The sequence below is a fragment of the Chanos chanos genome, chromosome 3 (assembly GCF_902362185.1).
Source record: "Chanos chanos chromosome 3, fChaCha1.1, whole genome shotgun sequence".
Lineage (NCBI taxonomy): Eukaryota > Metazoa > Chordata > Actinopteri > Gonorynchiformes > Chanidae > Chanos > Chanos chanos.
This window is the reverse complement of record NC_044497.1, coordinates 21,075,299-21,097,933: the sequence shown is the minus strand read 5'-3', so window position 1 is coordinate 21,097,933 and position 22,635 is coordinate 21,075,299. Positions and strand designations below refer to the sequence as shown.

The following is a 22,635-nucleotide window of genomic DNA, read 5'->3' as shown; positions in this document are numbered from 1 at the left end:
GTCCACTAAAGTGGGATTGTCCCTCAGTCCTGTAGGAGGAGATCATTTTGTTTACTGAAGTGGGATTGTCCCTCAGTGCTGTAAGAGGAGTTCTTAGAGCTGTTGAGAGTGGAAGCAGAGCTGAAGTGTTGAAAGGAGCTGCACAGAGCCCTCTCACTGTGGTTAGAGCACTAATACAAAACACACTTTGTTATAGGAGAGGTGAATGTGTATGCAATGCTCTTTAAACACATTATTTTCCGTGATAAATGAAATCAAATTATTTTGATCACATAACATATTGATTAGCTAGATGGTATGCTCAGAAGAGAGAATGTTTGTGAAAAAACGCATTACTCTTGGTCATTAGAAATGGGACCCATGAATCATGACCGTGACATCATCAACAGTGATGCCATTTATTTCACTCTGAAAGCAGTGAACCACACATAGTATTGCCAGATCTCAGTGAGCATTCTATTATCAGAGTCTGAGCATCTGTAACTGCTTCTAACACTTAACAACAGGGGAATCACACAATGCACTGCTTTGAAAATTCAAACTGATTCTATTATGTCTAATTAACAAGAAATCATAAATTAATAACAAGCATCCTGTATAAAGTTTTTTTTGACATGCAGTTGAACTGTGATATTGTGTTTCTTCTTTACAGGACCTTTTGATGGACCAGAACTTGTTTGGTGGGGCTCCTCGGTTCCTCACCCGACCTAAGGCTTTCTCAGTCAGTGTGGGTAGAGATGCCACACTCAGCTGCACCATCATTGGAAACCCAGTACCGGTCGTCACTTGGGAAAAGGAGAAGCTGCGACTCACCTCTGGGGGACGTTTTAAAACAGTGGAGGATGGTGATGTGTACCGCCTGACCATCTATGACTTAACCCTTGATGACAGTGGCCAGTACATGTGTCGAGCCAAAAACAATGTCGGTGAGGCATATGCCGCTGTTACCCTCAAGGTGGGCCTGCCAGCCCAACTGGTGGAGCGAGCCCCTGTTTTCACGGTCAAACCGGTTTCTGCTCGAGTTGGCCTGGGTGGAGATGTCACCTTCTACTGTCGAGTGTCAGCCCACCCCGAGCCCAACTTTGACTGGGAGAAAGATGGGCGATACCTTGGTGAGACGAACCGAATTAAGATTACCTCAGACAGTGAGTCCAGCTCTTTGCGGATCCAGAGTGTGCGTAGCCTAGACAGTGGTACCTACACCTGCCGGGCTCAGAACTCCATGGGTCGATCCCAGGTGGCTGCTGCACTGGCCGTGGACCTTCAGGACACTCGCCAGCTCAATGCGGATAAAAGCACCTCCCTCCTGTCACACCTGCAGAAACGTAAGGAGGAGATGTGTAAAGACATCTCCTTCTACCGCAGCTCCGAGAGCTCCTCCTCATCACTGACCTCCTTGTCTACCTCCAAGATCTCGGAGGAGCTTGGCAGCCTCAGTCTTGGTTATGATCACCAGCAGAGCATGTCTGCCCTAGCAAGCATACTACCCACAGGTGTCTTCACCCGTACTTGCACAGTGACTGAGGGCAAACACGCCAAGCTCAGCTGCTTCGTCACTGGCCATCCTAAACCCCAGATTATCTGGAGGAAAGATAGGGTGAACATCAGCGAAGGTCGACGGCATGTCATGTATGAAGACCAGGCAGGAAACTTCATTCTCAAAATCCTTTACTGCAAACAGAATGACAATGGCCTGTACACCTGTAATGCATCCAACTTAGCTGGGCAGACCTACAGTGCTGTGCTGGTGACTGTCAAAGGTAAGCATGTTTAACCTGGATATCAGGTCATTTCCAAAGTGAGGATTGAATCATGATGTCTGTGTCCTATTAGTATGACATTAGAGTTAAACACAGTTTATTTTTAATAGTGTTTTCATGAGCATCAAAAAATACATAGAAAGTGCTCATATCCCTGAATTGACACAATGTCTCTGTCTCTGTCTCTGTTTGGTGACACTTCTTCATGAAAGTTACAGTCAACCAAATCACTTGAATTTTCTCCTGGGGAAGAGGATGTTATCTGAAGTCATAATTCATCTGAGTAGAATTTATAAATTACGATAACAGCATAATATGACCTGCCTATGCTAGTATATGCTTAAACTGAGACTTAGGTCCTCTGCTTCTAAATTTGAAAATTAGTCACATTCTGGTCTTAATCTAAACTGGAGCACATTTGTATCCTAGCTGTTCCATATTTAGAAATTCAAAGGCACTGAACTTTCACTGTTGTATTCTTGGAGAATCTCTTCATTTGTCTGTGCTACTTTGAAAGAAAAACATTACACGTTGTCTCATACTAACTGAGACTGGTCAAGTATTGCAAAACATGATTTTCTCCTGTTTGGTCAGCAACCTTTGACTTTCAGCTTTGAGCTTTACTTGAGACAGCCAGTTTTACTCCTGAACATAGCACAGTAAGTGTGAGGTGTGCTATTACTCGTGTGAAAGGAGAGATGGTGTTGCAGCTATTTTCTGCTGGTGATGACTACTTCACAGTTGTTATGATGGTCAGTAACGAACTGCTCGTTGGCGCCACAGCTTTGGTGACTTTCCATGCGAAGCTGAACATTTTAGCCATTGATCAGAGGCAGTGGAGAAATTAGTTTGTTGCCAGAGACAAGCACAAAAAGTGAACTGACCTGATCTTTGGAGTTGGACAAGTAACAGGGATTCACTTGAGAACCGGACCAAGGGTGATCCCTGATACTTGGATACCTTGTCTGATCACTCTGTGCCTGAAGACTGAGGACTAAGTACTTCAGAGGAAGGTCATTGAAATGTATGACATGCCAGTCAGGTCGTTAAGACCCGCTTTACTCTGAATAATGTCCATGACAGTAAACATGAAACTAATGAAGACATGATATTTAAAGGAAAGACCAAATGAGTCCAAATGACTGCCAGCCTACCAGTACTCTAAATGTCTAGTAAAGCTAAACAACCTATTTTTTGTCCATTAAATTATGACAGGTTGTTAGTACTATTGTGAAATAATTTAATGCCACTGTGAAATGAGTTATGTTTGTTAATATCTTCCCTGCTGCATTACAGATATAAAACAGTCATTTAAGATGATTTAGGAGGTGTGACATTAAGTACTCAAACTAATCAGCATGCAACTTTACCCTGTGCAAGTATACACTACATCTTATGATAATAAGACTTTATAAATTGTTTTGACTAGTAAAATAGGTATACACTTACAGAAGACTGATACATACTTAACATCATTGACTAGCCCACTCTTGATATTAGTCATACATGGAATTCTCTTAGGCCACCCCATCAGTGCTCAAATAGATGCATATTCTCATTATTTTTAAGAAAGTGGTGTTTGTATATACTTCATATAAGTAAACCTACATACAATATTTTTGCCACAGCATTTGAATGAATTTAAAGTAAATTAGAAAGAAAGTAGTCCATAGCAAAGGCCAATTGCATGAATACTTCATAACTCTCCAATGGACTTGGTGATGGACTTTAGATCATGTGCAGTTTGAATGTTTCTCTGCAATACTATTGTAATGTCCTCTTACCATATAGTCTGTATTTCTTCTCAACCTGCCAGAGACTGACACAACCTTTCATGCACCATATCAGTGTACAAAAAGCAGCCTGGTGTCGACAATAAGCTACAACTCTGAAAAACTGCCCAGTAATCTTGTGACAAATTTTCGGTATTTACAGAACCCAAAGTACCGTTTAAGAAAAAGCTGCAGGACGTAGAGGTGAGGGAGAAGGAAACAGCTCTGCTACAGTGTGAGGTTCCTGTGGCCAGTACTCAGGCCAGCTGGTTCATGGAGGAGACCCGCCTGGAACAAAGCGCAAAGTATCGTATGGACGAGGAGGGAACGCTTCGACGTCTCACCATCCGCAACGTCACCACCAATGATGACGCCGTCTACATCTGTGAGATGAAGGAGGGCAGTCGCACAGTGGCAGAGCTCACCGTCCTTGGTAATGTGGATAGATATGAATTCTGATTGGATATAATATGGATGTGATATGAACTATATGAAGTACTGTTTTTGTCAATGAACCAACTTATGACCCGTTTGGATCTGGAACAGAGATCATGAGTTGCCCTCTGAGATTTTGTTTGAATTCTAATTACATACATGGTTTGGTTCACAGAAATACTAAAGGCTGATTCTGATGTAGTATGACATGCCTCATACTTAACTCTCTTGACCACAGTGAGAATTGGACTGGATATATTCAGTTCATTTTAAGTTTTACATACAGTTTTTAAGGTGACTGTAGAAGTAATTCGGAGTCAGTATCACTGGAGTGTTGTGTATTTCTGTCATGCTATAAGCCATGTTTACATTGTTCAGGCAATATCACAAAGAAGTTGCCAAGGAGAACCGTGGTTCCTGTGAGTGACTCCGTGATCTTCTGTGTGGAACTGGAATGCCCTGTCGATGATGCATACTGGACCCGAAATGGTGAGAAGCTTCTGGAAGACTCTCGTGTGTCCATCGCTCGTGTGCAGTGCCAGTACACTCTGACCATCCGTGACTGCAAGCTCGAGGACTCAGGAGAAATCGCATTCATTGCCCAAGACTGCAAGACCTCAACACGCTTCTCTGTCACTGGTCAGTCAAGATACAGTTATTATAGTGCCCTAATCTATGGCTGTATGAATAGTGTCTTCAACCAGGTACTTTCCATTTTAAACTATGATGTTATATTTACGTTTCCTTCAGACATATCACTGTTTAGAAACACTGTCTTAAAAGTCATGACAGATATAGTCTTACATAATGTGGTAATTGCTTCCTAATGTTGGTCCAAAAGGCCAAGAATCAAATCAAAGTGTAACACCAAGTGTGGGTAAAGTATTGAATAATCTGCCCCCAAAAATTCACCAAATCCAGTCTGTCTCCTTCTCATTTCTGCCACCCAGCTCCGAGGAAGCATCCTCCAGATCCCCCAGTTGAACCTATAGTGCGAAACAAGACAGAGTCCTCAATCACTCTCTGCTGGGCTCCACCTGACAGTGATCGTCCAGTGCCCATCAATGGGTATGTAGTGGAGAGAAGGAAGGTGGGGGCACAGACTTGGGTGAGATGTTTAGGGACTGAGACAGTGTCTGAGACTGAATACACCTTCAACAACGTACCTGAGGAGGCCAGCTACCAATTCCGTGTCTCTGCTGTCAACGATTTTGGCCAGAGCCCCCACCTGGATATCCCTGGAACGTATTACCTTGGTAAGAGTGATACCTGACATTGATAAATTATTTTTTTCATATATTTTTTATATATTTTTCCATTATTAGTGATAGGTCAAATGTCCATTAGGTTCTTTGGCACTCACTGAGTTTCTTTTAAGAGATAATACAGGCATCACAATTTTACCAGGTCATGTGACACTATCTTACTGTAAAAAAATGAACATATGTTGTATTTTGCCATGAAGCACATAATTAAATGAAGGCTGTTGTGTGCTTACTTACCTGAATTCCTTTTACAGTTGGCACTTTAGAACTACAGAAAAATGCCCTCAGCTTTTTGACAACTTTAATTACATTCTTTATATTCTAAAGGACATTTCTTGTTTTCTCAGAGCCCACAGCATCAGTTAAGACAGGCCTGCTAAACTGTAGCGCCATCTCTGGTGATGAGGCCACACTGACTGTAGAGCTGTCAGCAGTGTGCTCGGGCTCATGGTATCTTAATGGTCACCTTCTACGCAGTGGGACAGATTACCTCATCACTCGTACAAAAACCACCCACACTCTGACCATCCGCCAGGTTTCCACAGAGCTGGATGGAGCCCAGCTCAAGTTTGTTGGCGGAGGCTCAGAAAGTGTCTGCACGCTTAGCGTGAAAGGTATGAGAACGGGGTAGGGTCTGGGTCCTTCCTGGCAGAAGGGCTGCCAAAGTCACATGTATCAGGACAAAGAAACAGTAAACAGGCTTGCAGAATAAAGTAACTTGAAAATGTAGACTTATTCCCATTGGCAACCGATCTTAATGAAGTGATCACTTTTAATTCTGGTGCAGTTTCAGGCATGCAACAAAAGCTGAACAAATTGGTCACAAATCCTAGAGAGTTCAGGACACAATGATAATTCCTGAATGCAGCTCAGAAGGAAGTATGGATGTTTCTGTGCTGATGATCATGGATGCATTAAAGTTTGACATTGTTACTTTGACTGGGAAATTTTCCCCCTTTTCAGCTGCACCTGCACGTTTTACAAGCAAGTCGTCTCAGGTTGAGGTCCTGACGTGCAATGTACACTCCTCAGCCCAGCTTCAGACTGAGGTGTCCCACAACAAAGTCCAGGTATGTAAAGACACCAAAGGAACCCTGTGCTTTGCCCATAAAGAAGCTCATCACTTGAGCAATGTTTATGGTCCACAGGTGTTGTGGAAGAAAGATGGCAAGGAGCTGAAGATGGGTAAAAAGTATGAGAGTACAAGTATAGAGCGCAAGCGCATTCTCACAGTCCACAATGTGATGCAGGAGGACACTGGCATCTATGAATGCATCTGTGATGGAGACAAGATGGTCATCCAGCTTTCGCTCAAAGGTACACTAGCCAGCAAATGCTGCTCTTTGTTCACGTGTCAACCTTCAACAGATAAATGCTGCTGTAATCATCATTGGTCAAGAATATGTCTGTCCTGTTTTAATTTGTGATAGCATGTTGAAGCTCATTCCTATAAAGGAGAGAAACTCTGCACAGATATACCACATAGCTGACTGCACAGCCTTCATTCTTACTGGACACTGGATACTCTGGGGATTTCCATGTCTTTTGAGGGGGGTTAAAATCGATGTCCACCTCTAACCCACTTAACACAGAGAGTGTGTTGCATTAGCTGAGCCATGGTGAGGGACCTATACTATGATTGCTAAGAGCAGGTGGTTTAGAGCCACTGAGCACATGAGATCCCTGTCAACATCTAATAAAATGCTGTATGTCAGTGGTCCTGGCCTTTCCCCCCTAACACACACACACACACACACACACACAAAAAATTCACCCTCATGTGAACTGCAGTTTGCATATGTTTGTATGGAGTCGCGGGCTGGTATTTCAAAGTGATACGAATTTTTTGTTTATGAGCGGAGTACAATGCGATAGCCCACACCTTCCCTTTGGATATTTATAGTACTGCATTCCTGAGAAATAGAAAACACAGTGATAATTGTGGGCCTTTGTGTTCTCACAGGGTTTTCACCCATTGATTAGAATTAATGAATGTCCAGTAAACCAGATTCTACTGCTACCCTAATATAAACATCACTGACTGATAACACTGGCTGATTATGACCAGTGAATTTGTTTTGTATTTTTGCCAATTGCTTACACACTGGAAGTGAATGCCTAGACAAAAGCACCAAAACCTTAACTTTTGTAACCATGCCTTAAACAAAGCCACCAAAACTACAAACACATTTTCTGCTTTGCACTTTGTTTGCAATTCTGTAACACACTGTTTGCAAAACACTATGCACTGTTTCTTACATTAGACACATTGTTCATGAATGAAATCTCTTGTAATCATTGGGAAAACACTTCTATTAGAAATGCAAAACATACCTGAAATTGGCACCCAAGCACACATATGAAAACACTTATGCAGTAATTGAACACCAATCAGTCTGAGCCTTAGCACTACAAATAGACCTCAGGTAAGCTTTTGGTGGGGGTGGGGTGTCTGTGGGGGCTCCTGCAAAGAGACTGCAAGGTGTTCTCCATCACCATGCCACCCTAGGTCCCTACAACACAGCACACATAATCACATTTCTGGATGTACTACATACTTGAACTGGACAGACCAGAGCAGCCCAGATTTGTTGTGATCTGGGATAATGTTTTTGCCAGGCTGCTCTAGTCCGAGACTGGTTCACCAACAACAATAACTTCACAGTTGTACTTCTCATTTCTCAGTCCTACTGAGAAATTCTTTTGCTTGGCATTGGAAAGTGTATGACCACCAACCACATCCCACCTGCCTCTTCTGCAAGCAATGGAGGAGGCACATGGAGACATTAAGGTGGGGTCAGTCCAGGGTTGGATTCCTAATGATTACAAGAGATTTCATTCATGAACAATGTGTCTAATGTAAGAAACAGTGTGTAGTGTTTTGCAAACAATGTGTTACAGAATTGCAAACAAAGTGCAAAGCAGAAAATGTGTTTGTAGTTTTGGTGCCTTTGTTTAAGGCATGGTTACAAAAGTTAAGGTTTTGGTGCTTTTGTCTAGGCATTCACTTCCAGTGTGTAAGCAATTGGCAAAAACTGTAATAAAGGTATACGAAATACTAAAGACAGCAATGATTTGTATTAAGTACATCAGTGTGTTGTTGCTGCTTTCAAAGAGGACTTCAAATGGTGCATGAGTGTATTCATTTTGTTGCAAAAATTTTGAAAAATGATTGTTAGGTTTTGATTGCAGAGTTTCATTTTGACATGTAAGTGAGATGTTTATCTCCAAGTGTTGTGTCTTGTTTGGCTTGTGTGTACAGTTTTGACACAATTAGCCAAATTCTGCAACAAGTGTGTAAGCAATCATAAAAACTGCAATAGATGATTTGTGGTTATACTCTTTGTTCTTGTTTTTTGCTATGCCAGAGGAGCCAGCAAAGTTTGTGAATAAACCCAGGTTGCAGCCAGAGGACGTTTATGCTGTGGCTGGTGAGGTACAACTCTGCTGTGAAGTGTCTTCTGTGGGCAGCGCTGTAGTCTGGAAGAAACAGCAAAAAGAGATTAAGGAGGACAAAACCGTTACCTTTGTCTCCCATGGAACTCAGAGAAAACTAATCATCAAGAGTGCCAAGCAGAATGATGAAGGGCTTTATTCTTGCGAAACAACAGAAGATAAGGTGACATTCCAGGTCAAGGTGAAAGGTAGGGAAACTCAGAACCTCTAACCTTTAAATCTCTAAAATACAGTAGAAGGTTGTGTGTACTTACATTCCACCATCTGTTTTAACTCTGGCCTGACCTCCTGATATAATCCCATTACGGGCATTGCTATGTTCATTATAACACGCATAGTATGAAACTTTAAAATGTCATGTTATTAACTGGAGCATGTATGATTCTTCATAATGCAATTTGGTCATCCTGACAGAGGCCCAAGCTGGATTTGTGAACAAGGAGTCTGTGCAGAGGGAGGTGAAAGTTGCTCTCTCCCAGAAGGCCACTCTGAGCTGTGACGTGTCTGACTCCAAGACAGAGGTGAAATGGTACAAGGATGGCAAGCAGCTGAGTTCCAGTAAGACTGTCCACATGGAGTCAAAGGGCAAGAGTCGTCAGCTGGTACTGGACAGTGTGGAGAAGAAAGATGTTGGGGAGTACACCTGTGAGGCTGGAAGTGAGAAACTGGTCTTTAAGATTCAGGTTGCAGGTATGGAGGATTCAGCACCAGTCTGGTTTGCCTCTTATCAGTATTTGGGTTTTTTTTGTGCACTTTTGTTTTTCAGTCATTTTTGTTTCAGTCTGTTTGGTTCATTTTCCAAAATTCATCTACAACTATGAAAGTTGAAAGTTCACAAAATTACTGTGGCTGTTTATTACCCTGTCCCACTATAATTATCACTGTCACATATCCTAAGCCTGGACTCTAAGATAGTGTTTTTATGGTTTTGACATTTGCAGCCATCATTCGAGGTTGGTGCATGATACAGTGAATAGGGAAGATGTTAATGATAAAAACAAGTGGGCCCACTACTGATCCTTGAGGGACACCATGATTAACTATGCCAGTTAAACTCAAGCTGGCAAGCTGGTCTAGGATCAATATGGAGGAGATGGTATGAAAGGCTGAACTAAGGCACAGAATAAGTCTATTGCATAATTTAGAGTGGGCTGTTCAGCAGAGATCATGCAGGATTTTCACGAGAGCTCCATCAGGATTATGTTTGGTACCAAAGGCCACATAAAAACAATTAAAATGTGACCTGTTTCTCACTTATTATGGTTTTGTTTTTGTGTTTTATTTTTTTTTATCACTCTTTCATCATTTTGTTTGGTTGATTCGTTCCACCATCGGTTTTAACTCTTACCTGACCTCCTGATATAATCCCTTTACGGGCATTGCTATGTTCATTATAACACGCATAGTATAAAACTTTAAAATGTCATATTATTAACTGGAGCATGTATGATTCTTCATAATGCAATTTGGTCATCCCAATAGAAATCCAAGCTGGATTTGTGAACAAGGAGTCTGTGCAGAGGGAGGTGAAAGTTGCTCTCTCCCAGAAGGCCACTCTGAGCTGTGACGTGTCTGACTCCAAGACAGAGGTGAAATGGTACAAGGACGGCAAGCAGCTGAGTTCCAGTAAGACTGTCCACATGGAGTCAAAGGGCAAGAGTCGTCAGCTGGTCCTGGACAGTGTGGAGAAGAAAGATGTTGGGGAGTACACCTGTGAGGCTGGAAGTGAGAAACTGGTCTTTAAGATTCAGGTGGCAGGTATGGAAGATTCAGTACCTATGTGGTGAGACTGGGCATCTGTTTTTCCAGTTTCCCAAATGCATTATGTCACTACAGCTGTAATGTGTTGAAATTTTGATGTACACTCTGGTAATAATAAATATGTTTACTGGACTTTAGAACCACTAACCCCTCAACTGATAGGCAATGCACTGTTAACACATATGTTTGATAATCAAAGTTACATTCTGGTGCCTCATTTGATCCTCACAAATAATCTGAATTATTTATGATTCCAGAAATGTATAAATTATTGCATCTTCAATATTATTCATCCATAATTTTATCACAGCTCATGCTCATTGTTTTTTGTTTTTGTTTTTGTTTGTTTTGCATTCTCCTATGTAGACAGCTTTGTGTCTGCCTTGCACTTTAAGCTTTGCTGTGTTTCTCAGATACTGCTGAGGCAGATTTGCTTTCAGTATCAGTATTCAAATTAACATGCTCATTTGTGAGAGAAACACAAGGCAGGTGTAGCTTTTGTAGGACCTTTGGATATCTAAATACACTGTACATCCATGGAATCCTGTCTAGTCATATTTTATGCGGCTGAGATGCTGAGCTCTTGGCCATGTACTCCTCATGGGAGTTAACACCACAATATTTTAAAGTACTCAGGACAGGTTGCCACCGCCGGAATAAATTCATCTTTTGGTTTTTAAATATAACACTGTACAATATCTTACCCCTTCAGAGGCCCAAGCTGGATTTGTGAACAAGGAGTCTGTGCAGAGGGAGGTGAAAGTTGCTCTCTCCCAGAAGGCCACTCTGAGCTGTGACGTGTCTGACTCCAAGACAGAGGTGAAATGGTACAAGGATGGCAAGCAGCTGAGTTCCAGTAAGACTGTCCACATGGAGTCAAAGGGCAAGAGTCGTCAGCTGGTCCTGGACAGTGTGGAGAAGAAAGATGTTGGGGAGTACACCTGTGAGGCTGGAAGTGAGAAACTGGTCTTTAAGATTCAGGTGGCAGGTATGGAAGATTCAGTACCTATGTGGTGAGACTGGGCATCTGTTTTTCCAGTTTCCCAAATGCATTATGTCACTACAGCTGTAATGTGTTGAAATTTTGATGTACACTCTGGTAATAATAAATATGTTTACTGGGCTTTAGAACCACTAACCCCTCAACTGATAGGCAATGCACTGTTAACACATATGTTTGATAATCAAAGTTACATTCTGGTGCCTCATTTGATCCTCACAAATAATCTGAATTATTTATGATTCCAGAAATGTATAAATTATTGCATCTTCAATATTATTCATCCATAATTTTATCACAGCTCATGCTCATTGTTTTTTGTTTTTGTTTTTGTTTGTTTTGCATTCTCCTATGTAGACAGCTTTGTGTCTGCCTTGCACTTAAAGCTTTGCTGTGTTTTTCAGATACTGCTGAGGCAGATTTGCTTTCAGTATCAGTATTCAAATTAACATGCTCATTTGTGAGAGAAACACAAGGCAGGTGTAGCTTTTGTAGGACCTTTGGATATCTAAATACACTGTACATCCATGGAATCCTGTCTAGTCATATTTTATGCGGCTGGGATGCTGAGCTCTTGGCCATGTACTCCTCATGGGAGTTAACACCACAATATTTTAAAGTACTCAGGACAGGTTGCCACCGCTGGAATAAATTCATCTTTTGGTTTTTAAATATAACACTGTACAATATCTTACCCCTTCAGAGGCCCAAGCTGGATTTGTGAACAAGGAGTCTGTGCAGAGGGAGGTGAAAGTTGCTCTCTCCCAGAAGGCCACTCTGAGCTGTGACGTGTCTGACTCCAAGACAGAGGTGAAATGGTACAAGGACGGCAAGCAGCTGAGTTCCAGTAAGACTGTCCACATGGAGTCAAAGGGCAAGAGTCGTCAGCTGGTCCTGGACAGTGTGGAGAAGAAAGATGTTGGGGAGTACACCTGTGAGGCTGGAAGTGAGAAACTGGTCTTTAAGATTCAGGTGGCAGGTATGGAGGATTCAGCACCAGTCTGGTTTGCCTCTTATCAGTATTTGGGATTTTTTTTTTTGTGCACTTTTGTTTTTCAGTCATTTTTGTTTCAGTCTGTTTGGTTCATTTTCCAAAATTCATCTACAACTATGAAAGTTGAAAGTTCACAAAATTACTGTGGCTGTTTATTACCCTATCCTACTATAATTATCACTGTCACATATCCTAAGCCTGGACTCTAAGATAGTGTTTTTATGGTTTTGACATTTGCAGCCATCATTCGAGGTTGGTGCATGATACAGTGAATAGGGAAGATGTAAATGATAAAAACAAGTGGGCCCACTACTGATCCTTGAGGGACACCATGATTAACTATGCCAGTTAAACTCAAGCTGGCAAGCTGGTCTAGGATCAATATGGAGGAGATGGTATGAAAGGCTGAACTAAGGCACAGAATAAGTCTATTACATAGTTTAGAGTGGGCTGTTCAGCAGAGATCATGCAGGATTTTCACGAGAGCTCCATCAGGAATATGTTTGGTACCAAAGGCCACATAAAAACAATTAAAATGTGACCTGTTTCTCACTTATTATGGTTTTGTTTTTGTGTTTTATTTTTTTTTATCACTCTTTCATCATTTTGTTTGGTTGATTCGTTCCACCATCTGTTTTAATCCTGGCCTGACCCTGCCGATATAATCCCATTACGGGCATTGCTATGCTCATTATAGCATGCATGGTATAAAACTTTAAAATGTCATGTCATTAGCTGGAGCATGTATGATTCTTCATAATGCAATTTGGTCATCCCAATAGAAATCCAAGCTGGATTTGTGAACAAGGAGTCTGTGCAGAGGGAGGTGAAAGTTGCTCTCTCCCAGAAGGCCACTCTGAGCTGTGACGTGTCTGACTCCAAGACAGAGGTGAAATGGTACAAGGATGGCAAGCAGCTGAGTTCCAGTAAGACTGTCCACATGGAGTCAAAGGGCAAGAGTCGTCAGCTGGTCCTGGACAGTGTGGAGAAGAAAGATGTTGGGGAGTACACCTGTGAGGCTGGAAGTGAGAAACTGGTCTTTAAGATTCAGGTGGCAGGTATGGAAGATTCAGTACCTATGTGGTGAGACTGGGCATCTGTTTTTCCAGTTTCCCAAATGCATTATGTCACTACAGCTGTAATGTGTTGAAATTTTGATGTACACTCTGGTAATAATAAATATGTTTACTGGACTTTAGAACCACTAACCCCTCAACTGATAGGCAATGCACTGTTAACACATATGTTTGATAATCAAAGTTACATTCTGGTGCCTCATATGATCCTCACAAATAATCTGAATTATTTATGATTCCAGAAATGTATAAATTATTGCATCTTCAATATTATCCATCCATAATTTTATCACAGCTCATGCTCATTGTTTTTTGTTTTTGTTTTTGTTTGTTTTGCATTCTCCTATGTAGACAGCTTTGTGTCTGCCTTGCACTTAAAGCTTTGCTGTGTTTTTCAGATACTGCTGAGGCAGATTTGCTTTCAGTATCAGTATTCAAATTAACATGCTCATTTGTGATAGAAACACAAGGCAGGTGTAGCTTTTGTAGGACCTTTGGATATCTAAATACACTGTACATCCATGGAATCCTGTCTAGTCATATTTTATGCGGCTGAGATGCTGAGCTCTTGGCCATGTACTCCTCATGAGAGTTAACACCACAATATTTTAAAGTACTCAGGACAGGTTGCCACCGCTGGAATAAATTCATCTTTTGGTTTTTAAATATAACACTGTACAATATCTTACCCCTTCAGAGGCCCAAGCTGGATTTGTGAACAAGGAGTCTGTGCAGAGGGAGGTGAAAGTTGCTCTCTCCCAGAAGGCCACTCTGAGCTGTGATGTGTCTGACTCCAAGACAGAGGTGAAATGGTACAAGGATGGCAAGCAGCTGAGTTCCAGTAAGACTGTCCACATGGAGTCAAAGGGCAAGAGTCGTCAGCTGGTCCTGGACAGTGTGGAGAAGAAAGATGTTGGGGAGTACACCTGTGAGGCTGGAAGTGAGAAACTGGTCTTTAAGATTCAGGTTGCAGGTATGGAGGATTCAGCACCAGTCTGGTTTGCCTCTTATCAGTATTTGGGATTTTTTTTTTTTGTGCACTTTTGTTTTTCAGTCATTTTTGTTTCAGTCTGTTTGGTTCATTTTCCAAAATTCATCTACAACTATGAAAGTTGAAAGTTCACAAAATTACTGTGGCTGTTTATTACCCTATCCCACTATAATTATCACTGTCACATATCCTAAGCCTGGACTCTAAGATAGTGTTTTTATGGTTTTGACATTTGCAGCCATCATTCGAGGTTGGTGCATGATACAGTGAATAGGGAAGATGTTAATGATAAAAACAAGTGGGCCCACTACTGATCCTTGAGGGACACCATGATTAACTATGCCAGTTAAACTCAAGCTGGCAAGCTGGTCTAGGATCAATATGGAGGAGATGGTATGAAAGGCTGAACTAAGGCACAGAATAAGTCTATTGCATAATTTAGAGTGGGCTGTTCAGCAGTGATCATGCAGGATTTTCACGAGAGCTCCATCAGGAATATGTTTGGTACCAAAGGCCACATAAAAACAATTAAAATGTGACCTGTTTCTCACTTATTATGGTTTTGTTTTTGTGTTTTATTTTTTTTTATCACTCTTTCATCATTTTGTTTGGTTGATTCGTTCCACCATCTGTTTTAATCCTGGCCTGACCCTGCCGATATAATCCCATTACGGGCATTGCTATGTTCATTATAGCATGCATGGTATAAAACTTTAAAATGTCATGTCATTAGCTGGAGCATGTATGATTCTTCATAATGCAATTTGGTCATCCCAATAGAAATCCAAGCTGGATTTGTGAACAAGGAGTCTGTGCAGAGGGAGGTGAAAGTTGCTCTCTCCCAGAAGGCCACTCTGAGCTGTGACGTGTCTGACTCCAAGACAGAGGTGAAATGGTACAAGGATGGCAAGCAGCTGAGTTCCAGTAAGACTGTCCACATGGAGTCAAAGGGCAAGAGTCGTCAGCTGGTCCTGGACAGTGTGGAGAAGAAAGATGTTGGGGAGTACACCTGTGAGGCTGGAAGTGAGAAACTGGTCTTTAAGATTCAGGTGGCAGGTATGGAAGATTCAGTACCTATGTGGTGAGACTGGGCATCTGTTTTTCCAGTTTCCCAAATGCATTATGTCACTACAGCTGTAATGTGTTGAAATTTTGATGTACACTCTGGTAATAATAAATATGTTTACTGGACTTTAGAACCACTAACCCCTCAACTGATAGGCAATGCACTGTTAACACATATGTTTGATAATCAAAGTTACATTCTGGTGCCTCATTTGATCCTCACAAATAATCTGAATTATTTATGATTCCAGAAATGTATAAATTATTGCATCTTCAATATTATCCATCCATAATTTTATCACAGCTCATGCTCATTGTTTTTTGTTTTTGTTTTTGTTTGTTTTGCATTCTCCTATGTAGACAGCTTTGTGTCTGCCTTGCACTTTAAGCTTTGCTGTGTTTCTCAGATATTTCTGAGGCAGATTTGCTTTCAGTATTAGTATTCAAATTAACATGCTCATTTGTGAGAGAAACACAAGGCAGGTGTAGCTTTTGTAGGACCTTTGGATATCTAAATACACTGTACATCCATGGAATCCTGTCTAGTCATATTTTATGCGGCTGAGATGCTGAGCTCTTGGCCATGTACTCCTCATGAGAGTTAACACCACAATATTTTAAAGTACTCAGGACAGGTTGCCACCGCTGGAATAAATTCATCTTTTGGTTTTTAAATATAACACTGTACAATATCTTACCCCTTCAGAGGCCCAAGCTGGATTTGTGAACAAGGAGTCTGTGCAGAGGGAGGTGAAAGTTGCTCTCTCCCAGAAGGCCACTCTGGGCTGTGACGTGTCTGACTCCAAGACAGAGGTGAAATGGTACAAGGACGGCAAGCAGCTGAGTTCCAGTAAGACTGTCCACATGGAGTCAAAGGGCAAGAGTCGTCAGCTGGTCCTGGACAGTGTGGAGAAGAAAGATGTTGGGGAGTACACCTGTGAGGCTGGAAGTGAGAAACTGGTCTTTAAGATTCAAGTGGCAGGTATGAAATTATATTATGCATCTGTTGAATAAAATGTGATTATTTGAAATTCATCATGCTTGTCTTCATTGGACTTAAAAAGGTTTCTCCTCATCCCCTGCAGATGTCTCTGCCAAATTCCAGAAAAAGTCTGCGATGAAAGAAACAGTTGTAGTACATGCAACTGAGAAGACTGTTTTGACCACAGAGTTGACATCGGAGAATGCAAGCGTTAAGTGGTTCCGCGATGGTGTGGAACTGAAAGAGAGTGCAAAGTATGAGATGAGGAGGGAGGGTCTCTCCTGTACCCTGGTGGTGAATTCCAGTGAAACAAAAGACAGTGGTACATACACCTGCCGGACGGACGATGACAAGATTGAGTTCAAAGTTCAAATTAAAGGTTAGTTCTGTTGCATACATGCAACACATTGGAAAACTCAGGTTCCTTGAGGATTAAATGACCTGTTTGATTAGTTACAAAAGCTTGTTAGATTGGTAAATGGCCTAATTGGATGATTTGGATGATTGTGCATATTTGGATAATTGCAAAATTTTAAATTTATTTTGTTACATCCAGACAGCTATAGTGATAGTCAGTTAATTGAAACTGAGGTTACTTTGAGATTTTATGTCTTGACTCATTCAATTCTCAGTTTATCTATGAATGAATCAAAATCAAATTTATGTGTTAAAAACTTAAAATCAATAATTTTTGAAATCACTTTTTAGCTTGGGAATTAATACTGAGCTCACTTCCTCAGCTGAAAAAAAGAAACTGTTTTCCAACAGAGCCCCCACTGAAGTTTGTGGTGCCACTGGCGGCAGTCACGGCTGTGCTGGAGGACACACTGATTCTGTCTTGCCAACTGAACAGAGCCAAGGGAGACGTGCTGTGGCGTCATAATGGTAAAGAGATCAAACCCTTTGGCAGACACAGCATCAGTGCTGATGGTGCCAACCGAATCCTCACCATAACTGCTGTGACCCAGGATGATGAAGGGGAGTACAGTTGCGAATGTCGGGAAGACAAGACCTCTGCTAAGATCACCACCAAAGGTTAAATCCATCTGAATGACACTTATCAACTGATTTTGGTGTGAACTCAGTCATACCCACATACACAACTTGGCTATGAGTTGGTTTTGTATTATATATTACACAGACAGAGTTGAACCTAGTTAAAAAAGACAACCAATGGAACCAATAGACCTCAGCTGATGACATACTCCATGGTAACACATACATAATTATAATGGTAGAGGGCAGTAACCTATGAACATAAAGCTGCCAAATCAAATGACAGTTTTCATGAATTATTTCAGCTCCCCGCCTGGTGAAGTTCACCTCCAAACTGAGCAACATTGTTGCAGTTGAGGGAAAAGACGCCATCTTTAAGTGTGCCATCACACCCGCAGATGTGAGCGTGAGGTGGTTGTGTAACAACGTACCCATCACTGCAGGTGCCAAATATAAGATAGCCCACGGAGGGACAAGTCATTCCCTCACCATCTCATCTGTCAGTCAGGAGGATGCTGGAGAGATCAGTGTGGATGCTGAAGGGAAGGTGTCCAAAGCCACTCTGCAAGTACAGCGTAAGGGAATCACTAAGGGAACACTTTGTTGATTTGTTGTGATTGTATTTGTCTTTGAATAGATAGTATCATTGTTACATCATCATTGCGCTAGGAGTGCAGGGTTATTAACGCTTTCATCAGAGTGTAGGACGAATTTTTCAAATCCAAAGTTGCAGATGTCAATTTGGTGTCTTTACATTTCACTCCATTTTGAGATGAAACCACTGCAATGTACCTTTTATAAGCAGGTTTGTATCTTCATGAGCACTGTGTGATAGATTTGTTTCTATTCATGCTTGTTCCTCTCTCTCTGGCAGAGGTCCCTGTCACATTTAAGAAGAAGCTGGAGAACCTGAGTGTGCAGGAGCAGGATAAGGTGAGCCTGGAGGTGGAGCTGAGCAGACCATCTGCTGATGTCAAATGGATGAAAAACAGCGTAGTGCTGCAGCCTGGAGGTAACCTGGAGATCAGAGTGGATGGTGCCAAACAGACTCTCATCTTTAACAGCGTGACCTACGCTGACCGCGGCTATTACTCATGTGAAACGCTGGACGACAAGACCCAGGCCAAGCTCACGGTGGAAAGTAAGTCTTTCAAGACCTATGCTGCTGCAATGTTTTACAGCAACAGCAACAGATTAAATCATCAAGCATACAGACAAATTAAAATGTATAATGATGAAATATAAAAACACAAGCATGGAATCACATGAAAATGCAAACAACAAAATGATAAAAAATAAAAACTGACCTTATGTAAAATAAAAAGTGTCTTAAGAAAACCAACGCTGAATAATCTGTGAGATGGAACAGTAATCACATGGACATCTATTTATTTTAATGTCTTAACTCTCTCTCAGTTTATAAAGTTTTTGTTTATGCACTTTACAATACATAGAAAGCTGATGAAAGGGTTCAGAGCACCAGCATCATGACAAACATCAGAACTGTGTGTAAAAAGCATTAAATGTATTCTCATTCATGGATAATACCACATGGAGGCATGTATAATCCAAAAAAAGACCAGAAATAGATACTTTATGAGATCCCCAGGCAATGCAATATTATTTTATATTTAACTGACTTTCATGACTTTAATACTGTGCTGCCTGATCACTTAAACCAACAAAGGGCACTAATGTGTGTGCCTCAAAGTGAATAATGTAGTGACCTGACTCAGCAATATCATGAGTTCTTCCTGTCTTCCTCAGTGAAGAAGATAGGGGTGGTGAAAGGCCTTACAGAGACGAAAGTTCATGAGAAGGAGACGGTGACAATGGAAGTAGAGCTGAGCCAGCCTGATGTTCCGGGATCCTGGGCTAAGGACGGAAAGGCAATCAAAGCAGGGCCCACATGCCTCATCACAGCCCTGGGAAAAAAGCATTCCTTAACTCTGTCTCAGCTAAAGATAGAAGACAGTGGCACCATCTCCTTTCAGGCAGAGGGCATCCACACCTCTGCTAAACTGACCGTCACAGGTGTGTCTCCACTGATTGATGGATTCATTCTTTCTTTCTTTCTTTCTTTCTTTCTTTCTTTCTTTCTTTCTTTCTTTCTTTCTTTCTTTTTTAAAATAAATTTTGGGTCTGAACTTCAAAACCCATACCTAAAATCCTCCTGAAGTCATGCAGAAAAACTCAATAATTCTACTTTGAATGAGATATTACAAGCAATATTGATCAATAATTGTCAAGAATGCATTGCTGGTATGTTTTTGCTCACAACAAACTTATGTCTTTATGGAATATTCCATATCTGTTAGTATGAAAAAAGACAGTGTGATCTGGTATACAATATTTACTTTTATAGAACCTCCTGCAAAGATCTCCAAACCTCTTGAGGACATCAAAGCACCAGAGAAGGAGAAGGTTACCTTTGAATGTGAGGTTTCAAGAGCTAATGCCGATGTCAAGTGGTTTAAGGTATCAAAGCTTGAAAATAGTTGTTATAGCTTTTCATCGTTTCTCTGAATGGTACAATTATTGCCAGAGGAACTTAAATAACAGCAAATTATTTAAATTATACAGTATGTTGGTGAGCTTGTTTTTTAACACTGCTACTGTTGCCAGGGTGAGGAGGAACTGAAGCCAGGAAAGAGACTTGGTATCTACTCCCAGGGTCGAAAACGTAGTCTCCTCATCCATAAGTGTGCCTATGAAGACCAGGGCACATACAGCTGCCACACCAGCCATGACAATACTTCAGCCAAGCTCACCGTTCATGGTAACAATAGTTAATTCTAATACTACTTATTAGAAACATTTATTTGATATATATGTCTGGAACCACTATCACTACATTAAAATCGGTTTTGCTTTGGGAATGCTTATAACTTAAAGATGGAGGGAGAGGGCTTTAAATCTTGGTTACATTTATTTCCATTTTTCCTCCCCTGTAGCCCGAGATATAAACATTGTGAAGGAGCTGGAGGATGTGGAGGTGATGGAGAAAGAGAGTGCTGCATTCATTTGTGAGGTTTCTCATGACGAGGTAGAGGGAGAGTGGCACAAAGACAACACCAAACTCAAAGCTGGAGACAACATCAAAATGAGACAGGAGGGTGAGCAGGAGCTTTCCCACTCACACGACAGGCAAAACTTCACATCAAGCTATCATTTCAACAGTGTGGAATCTGGGCAGTAACAGGACATGTCACAGAACAATGTTTTTCTTTTTCTGTCTTTCTTTATTTTTTTTTTTTATGAATGGCAAATTTGAGTCATAATTCACCCACCTCAATCTTGCCGCCCTGTATTTCTCACTGATTTGTGGTCTAGATAGATTGTGTATATTTACATCAATATGTTTATTTACATGTTTAATCTTCATTTTCACATTTTTTAAACAGCCTATTGATTCTTTTAATCTACATTTTTAAATCAGCTGATTAGCCCAGGATCATTTTCCACAAATCAATATCTTTTCGGTTGTCTTAAGCATCAGCACATTCAGTCACTTCAGTTGTGAAGCAGCCGTTTGTGAGGATGGGAATCATTTTCTTTTCGTGTAAATAAAAGTGCTTCCAGTGTGAACAGTAGTTTAAAAATCCCTGCTATGGCATTGACCTCTCCAAGTCTTAAGGCTCATCTGTTATGCCACCAAGTCCTACCTTAAAAATATGTTTGATTCACTTGGCACTCTGGTGTCTTTTTTAGTTCTGATATTTGACAGACTTGCTCTGCTGTCTGTCACAGGTAGAACATTTGTGCTGCTGTTTAAGTCTGTGAAAGCAGAGGATGCAGCTGAAATCAAGTTCACAGCAGAGAAAGCCTCTTCAACTGCTAAGCTGAAGGTCAAAGGTAAGTGAATAAAATGGGAAACAGAGGACTGAATGCAGCATGTAATTTTCCATTAATATACATGTTGTAATAACTAATAAACTACAGTAGGTCTGTGCATTCAGATAAATGTAATAACTAATAGACTGCACTAGGTCTGTGTCTAAGTTTGACTTAATTGTTGTTTAACAAACTATGTCATCTGAGCTGTAGAAGTCCTAAGAGGCCTGTGAATTGGCCTTATAATCATTACAGAGCTGCCTGTCAGGTTTGTGAAGAAACTGAGAGACAAAATTGCCATGTACAAACACCGGGGGCACCTTGAGTGCCAGGTTTCGCGAGCCAGTGCCAAGGTCAAGTGGTACAAGAACAAGAAGGAAATCAAAGCAAGCAAAAAGTATGAGATCACCAGCGAGGATATCTACCGCAAACTGACCATCAACGATGTGGACTCTGGCGATGAGGACACATACACGTGTGACGCTATTGATGATAAGACTTCATGTCAGCTGCTTGTAGAGGGTAAACACTGAAAGATACTCAGATGAGATACTCTGATATTGACCTTGAACTTTCCAGTTACTCGTATCAACCAGTGTTTAAGTCAGTACTTTCACTGTTTATATAAGCAGATCAGTAGGATTGGAATGAAGTTGGGTAATAATTACATGGCATTACATGTCCGTTACATGTTAATTACATGCTTGTGACAGATTGCAGATTAGTTGTAACAAATCTGCAACAAAATTTGTGTGCATGCAGCTCTGGACCTGTCCTATATTGTCTTGATTATGAATCAAGTCATTCATACAACTCACTCTCTGGGTTAGCTGCTCTGATGCTCTACTTTGATTTATTGTCATCTCCAGAACAAGCTATAAGCATAGTGCGGCAGCTTAGCCCTGTGGAAGTCACAGAGCCCTTCGCCGCCTACTTTGAGGTTGAGATAAGCATGGAGTCTGTGAAGCCGGTCAAATGGACACTGAATGGTGAGCCACTGAGGGAGAGTGTGGACGTAGAGATGGAGAAAGAAGGCACGATGCATCGTCTCACCTTTAAGAAATCCAAGGCCTCTATGACCGGGCTTGTCCAGTTCACTGCTGGCAAGAGCAAGTCTGTTGCTCAGCTGACTGTGAAAGGTCAGAGTTGTTGCCTTGTTTCCACCAAGTTTACACTGACAATGTCTGATCAATAGCTATTACTACATGGATGTTATTTATCAGCTCTACACCAGGGTCCAGGATCAGT

General features: G+C 41.3%; 1 protein-coding gene across 1 annotated transcript in view; it reads left to right on the top strand.

Moving 5' to 3' along the window:
• The first annotated feature begins 661 nt into the window (after positions 1 to 661).
• obscnb (obscurin, cytoskeletal calmodulin and titin-interacting RhoGEF b) overlaps positions 662 to 22,635 on the top strand; it is a 74,870-nt gene continuing 52,896 nt past the window's right edge. Inside the window, 28 exon segments of the mRNA XM_030767648.1 lie at positions 662 to 1,760; positions 3,696 to 3,965; positions 4,346 to 4,606; positions 4,918 to 5,223; positions 5,580 to 5,846; positions 6,196 to 6,283; positions 6,362 to 6,549; positions 8,601 to 8,876; positions 9,103 to 9,378; positions 10,171 to 10,446; positions 10,926 to 10,940; positions 11,171 to 11,437; positions 12,153 to 12,428; positions 13,226 to 13,501; positions 14,217 to 14,492; positions 15,291 to 15,566; positions 16,282 to 16,557; positions 16,661 to 16,936; positions 17,326 to 17,592; positions 17,859 to 18,128; positions 18,428 to 18,694; positions 19,321 to 19,587; positions 19,919 to 20,031; positions 20,179 to 20,332; positions 20,508 to 20,669; positions 21,304 to 21,408; positions 21,643 to 21,909; positions 22,257 to 22,526. Coding sequence (XP_030623508.1) covers positions 662 to 1,760; positions 3,696 to 3,965; positions 4,346 to 4,606; positions 4,918 to 5,223; positions 5,580 to 5,846; positions 6,196 to 6,283; positions 6,362 to 6,549; positions 8,601 to 8,876; positions 9,103 to 9,378; positions 10,171 to 10,446; positions 10,926 to 10,940; positions 11,171 to 11,437; positions 12,153 to 12,428; positions 13,226 to 13,501; positions 14,217 to 14,492; positions 15,291 to 15,566; positions 16,282 to 16,557; positions 16,661 to 16,936; positions 17,326 to 17,592; positions 17,859 to 18,128; positions 18,428 to 18,694; positions 19,321 to 19,587; positions 19,919 to 20,031; positions 20,179 to 20,332; positions 20,508 to 20,669; positions 21,304 to 21,408; positions 21,643 to 21,909; positions 22,257 to 22,526 — 7,387 coding nt within the window.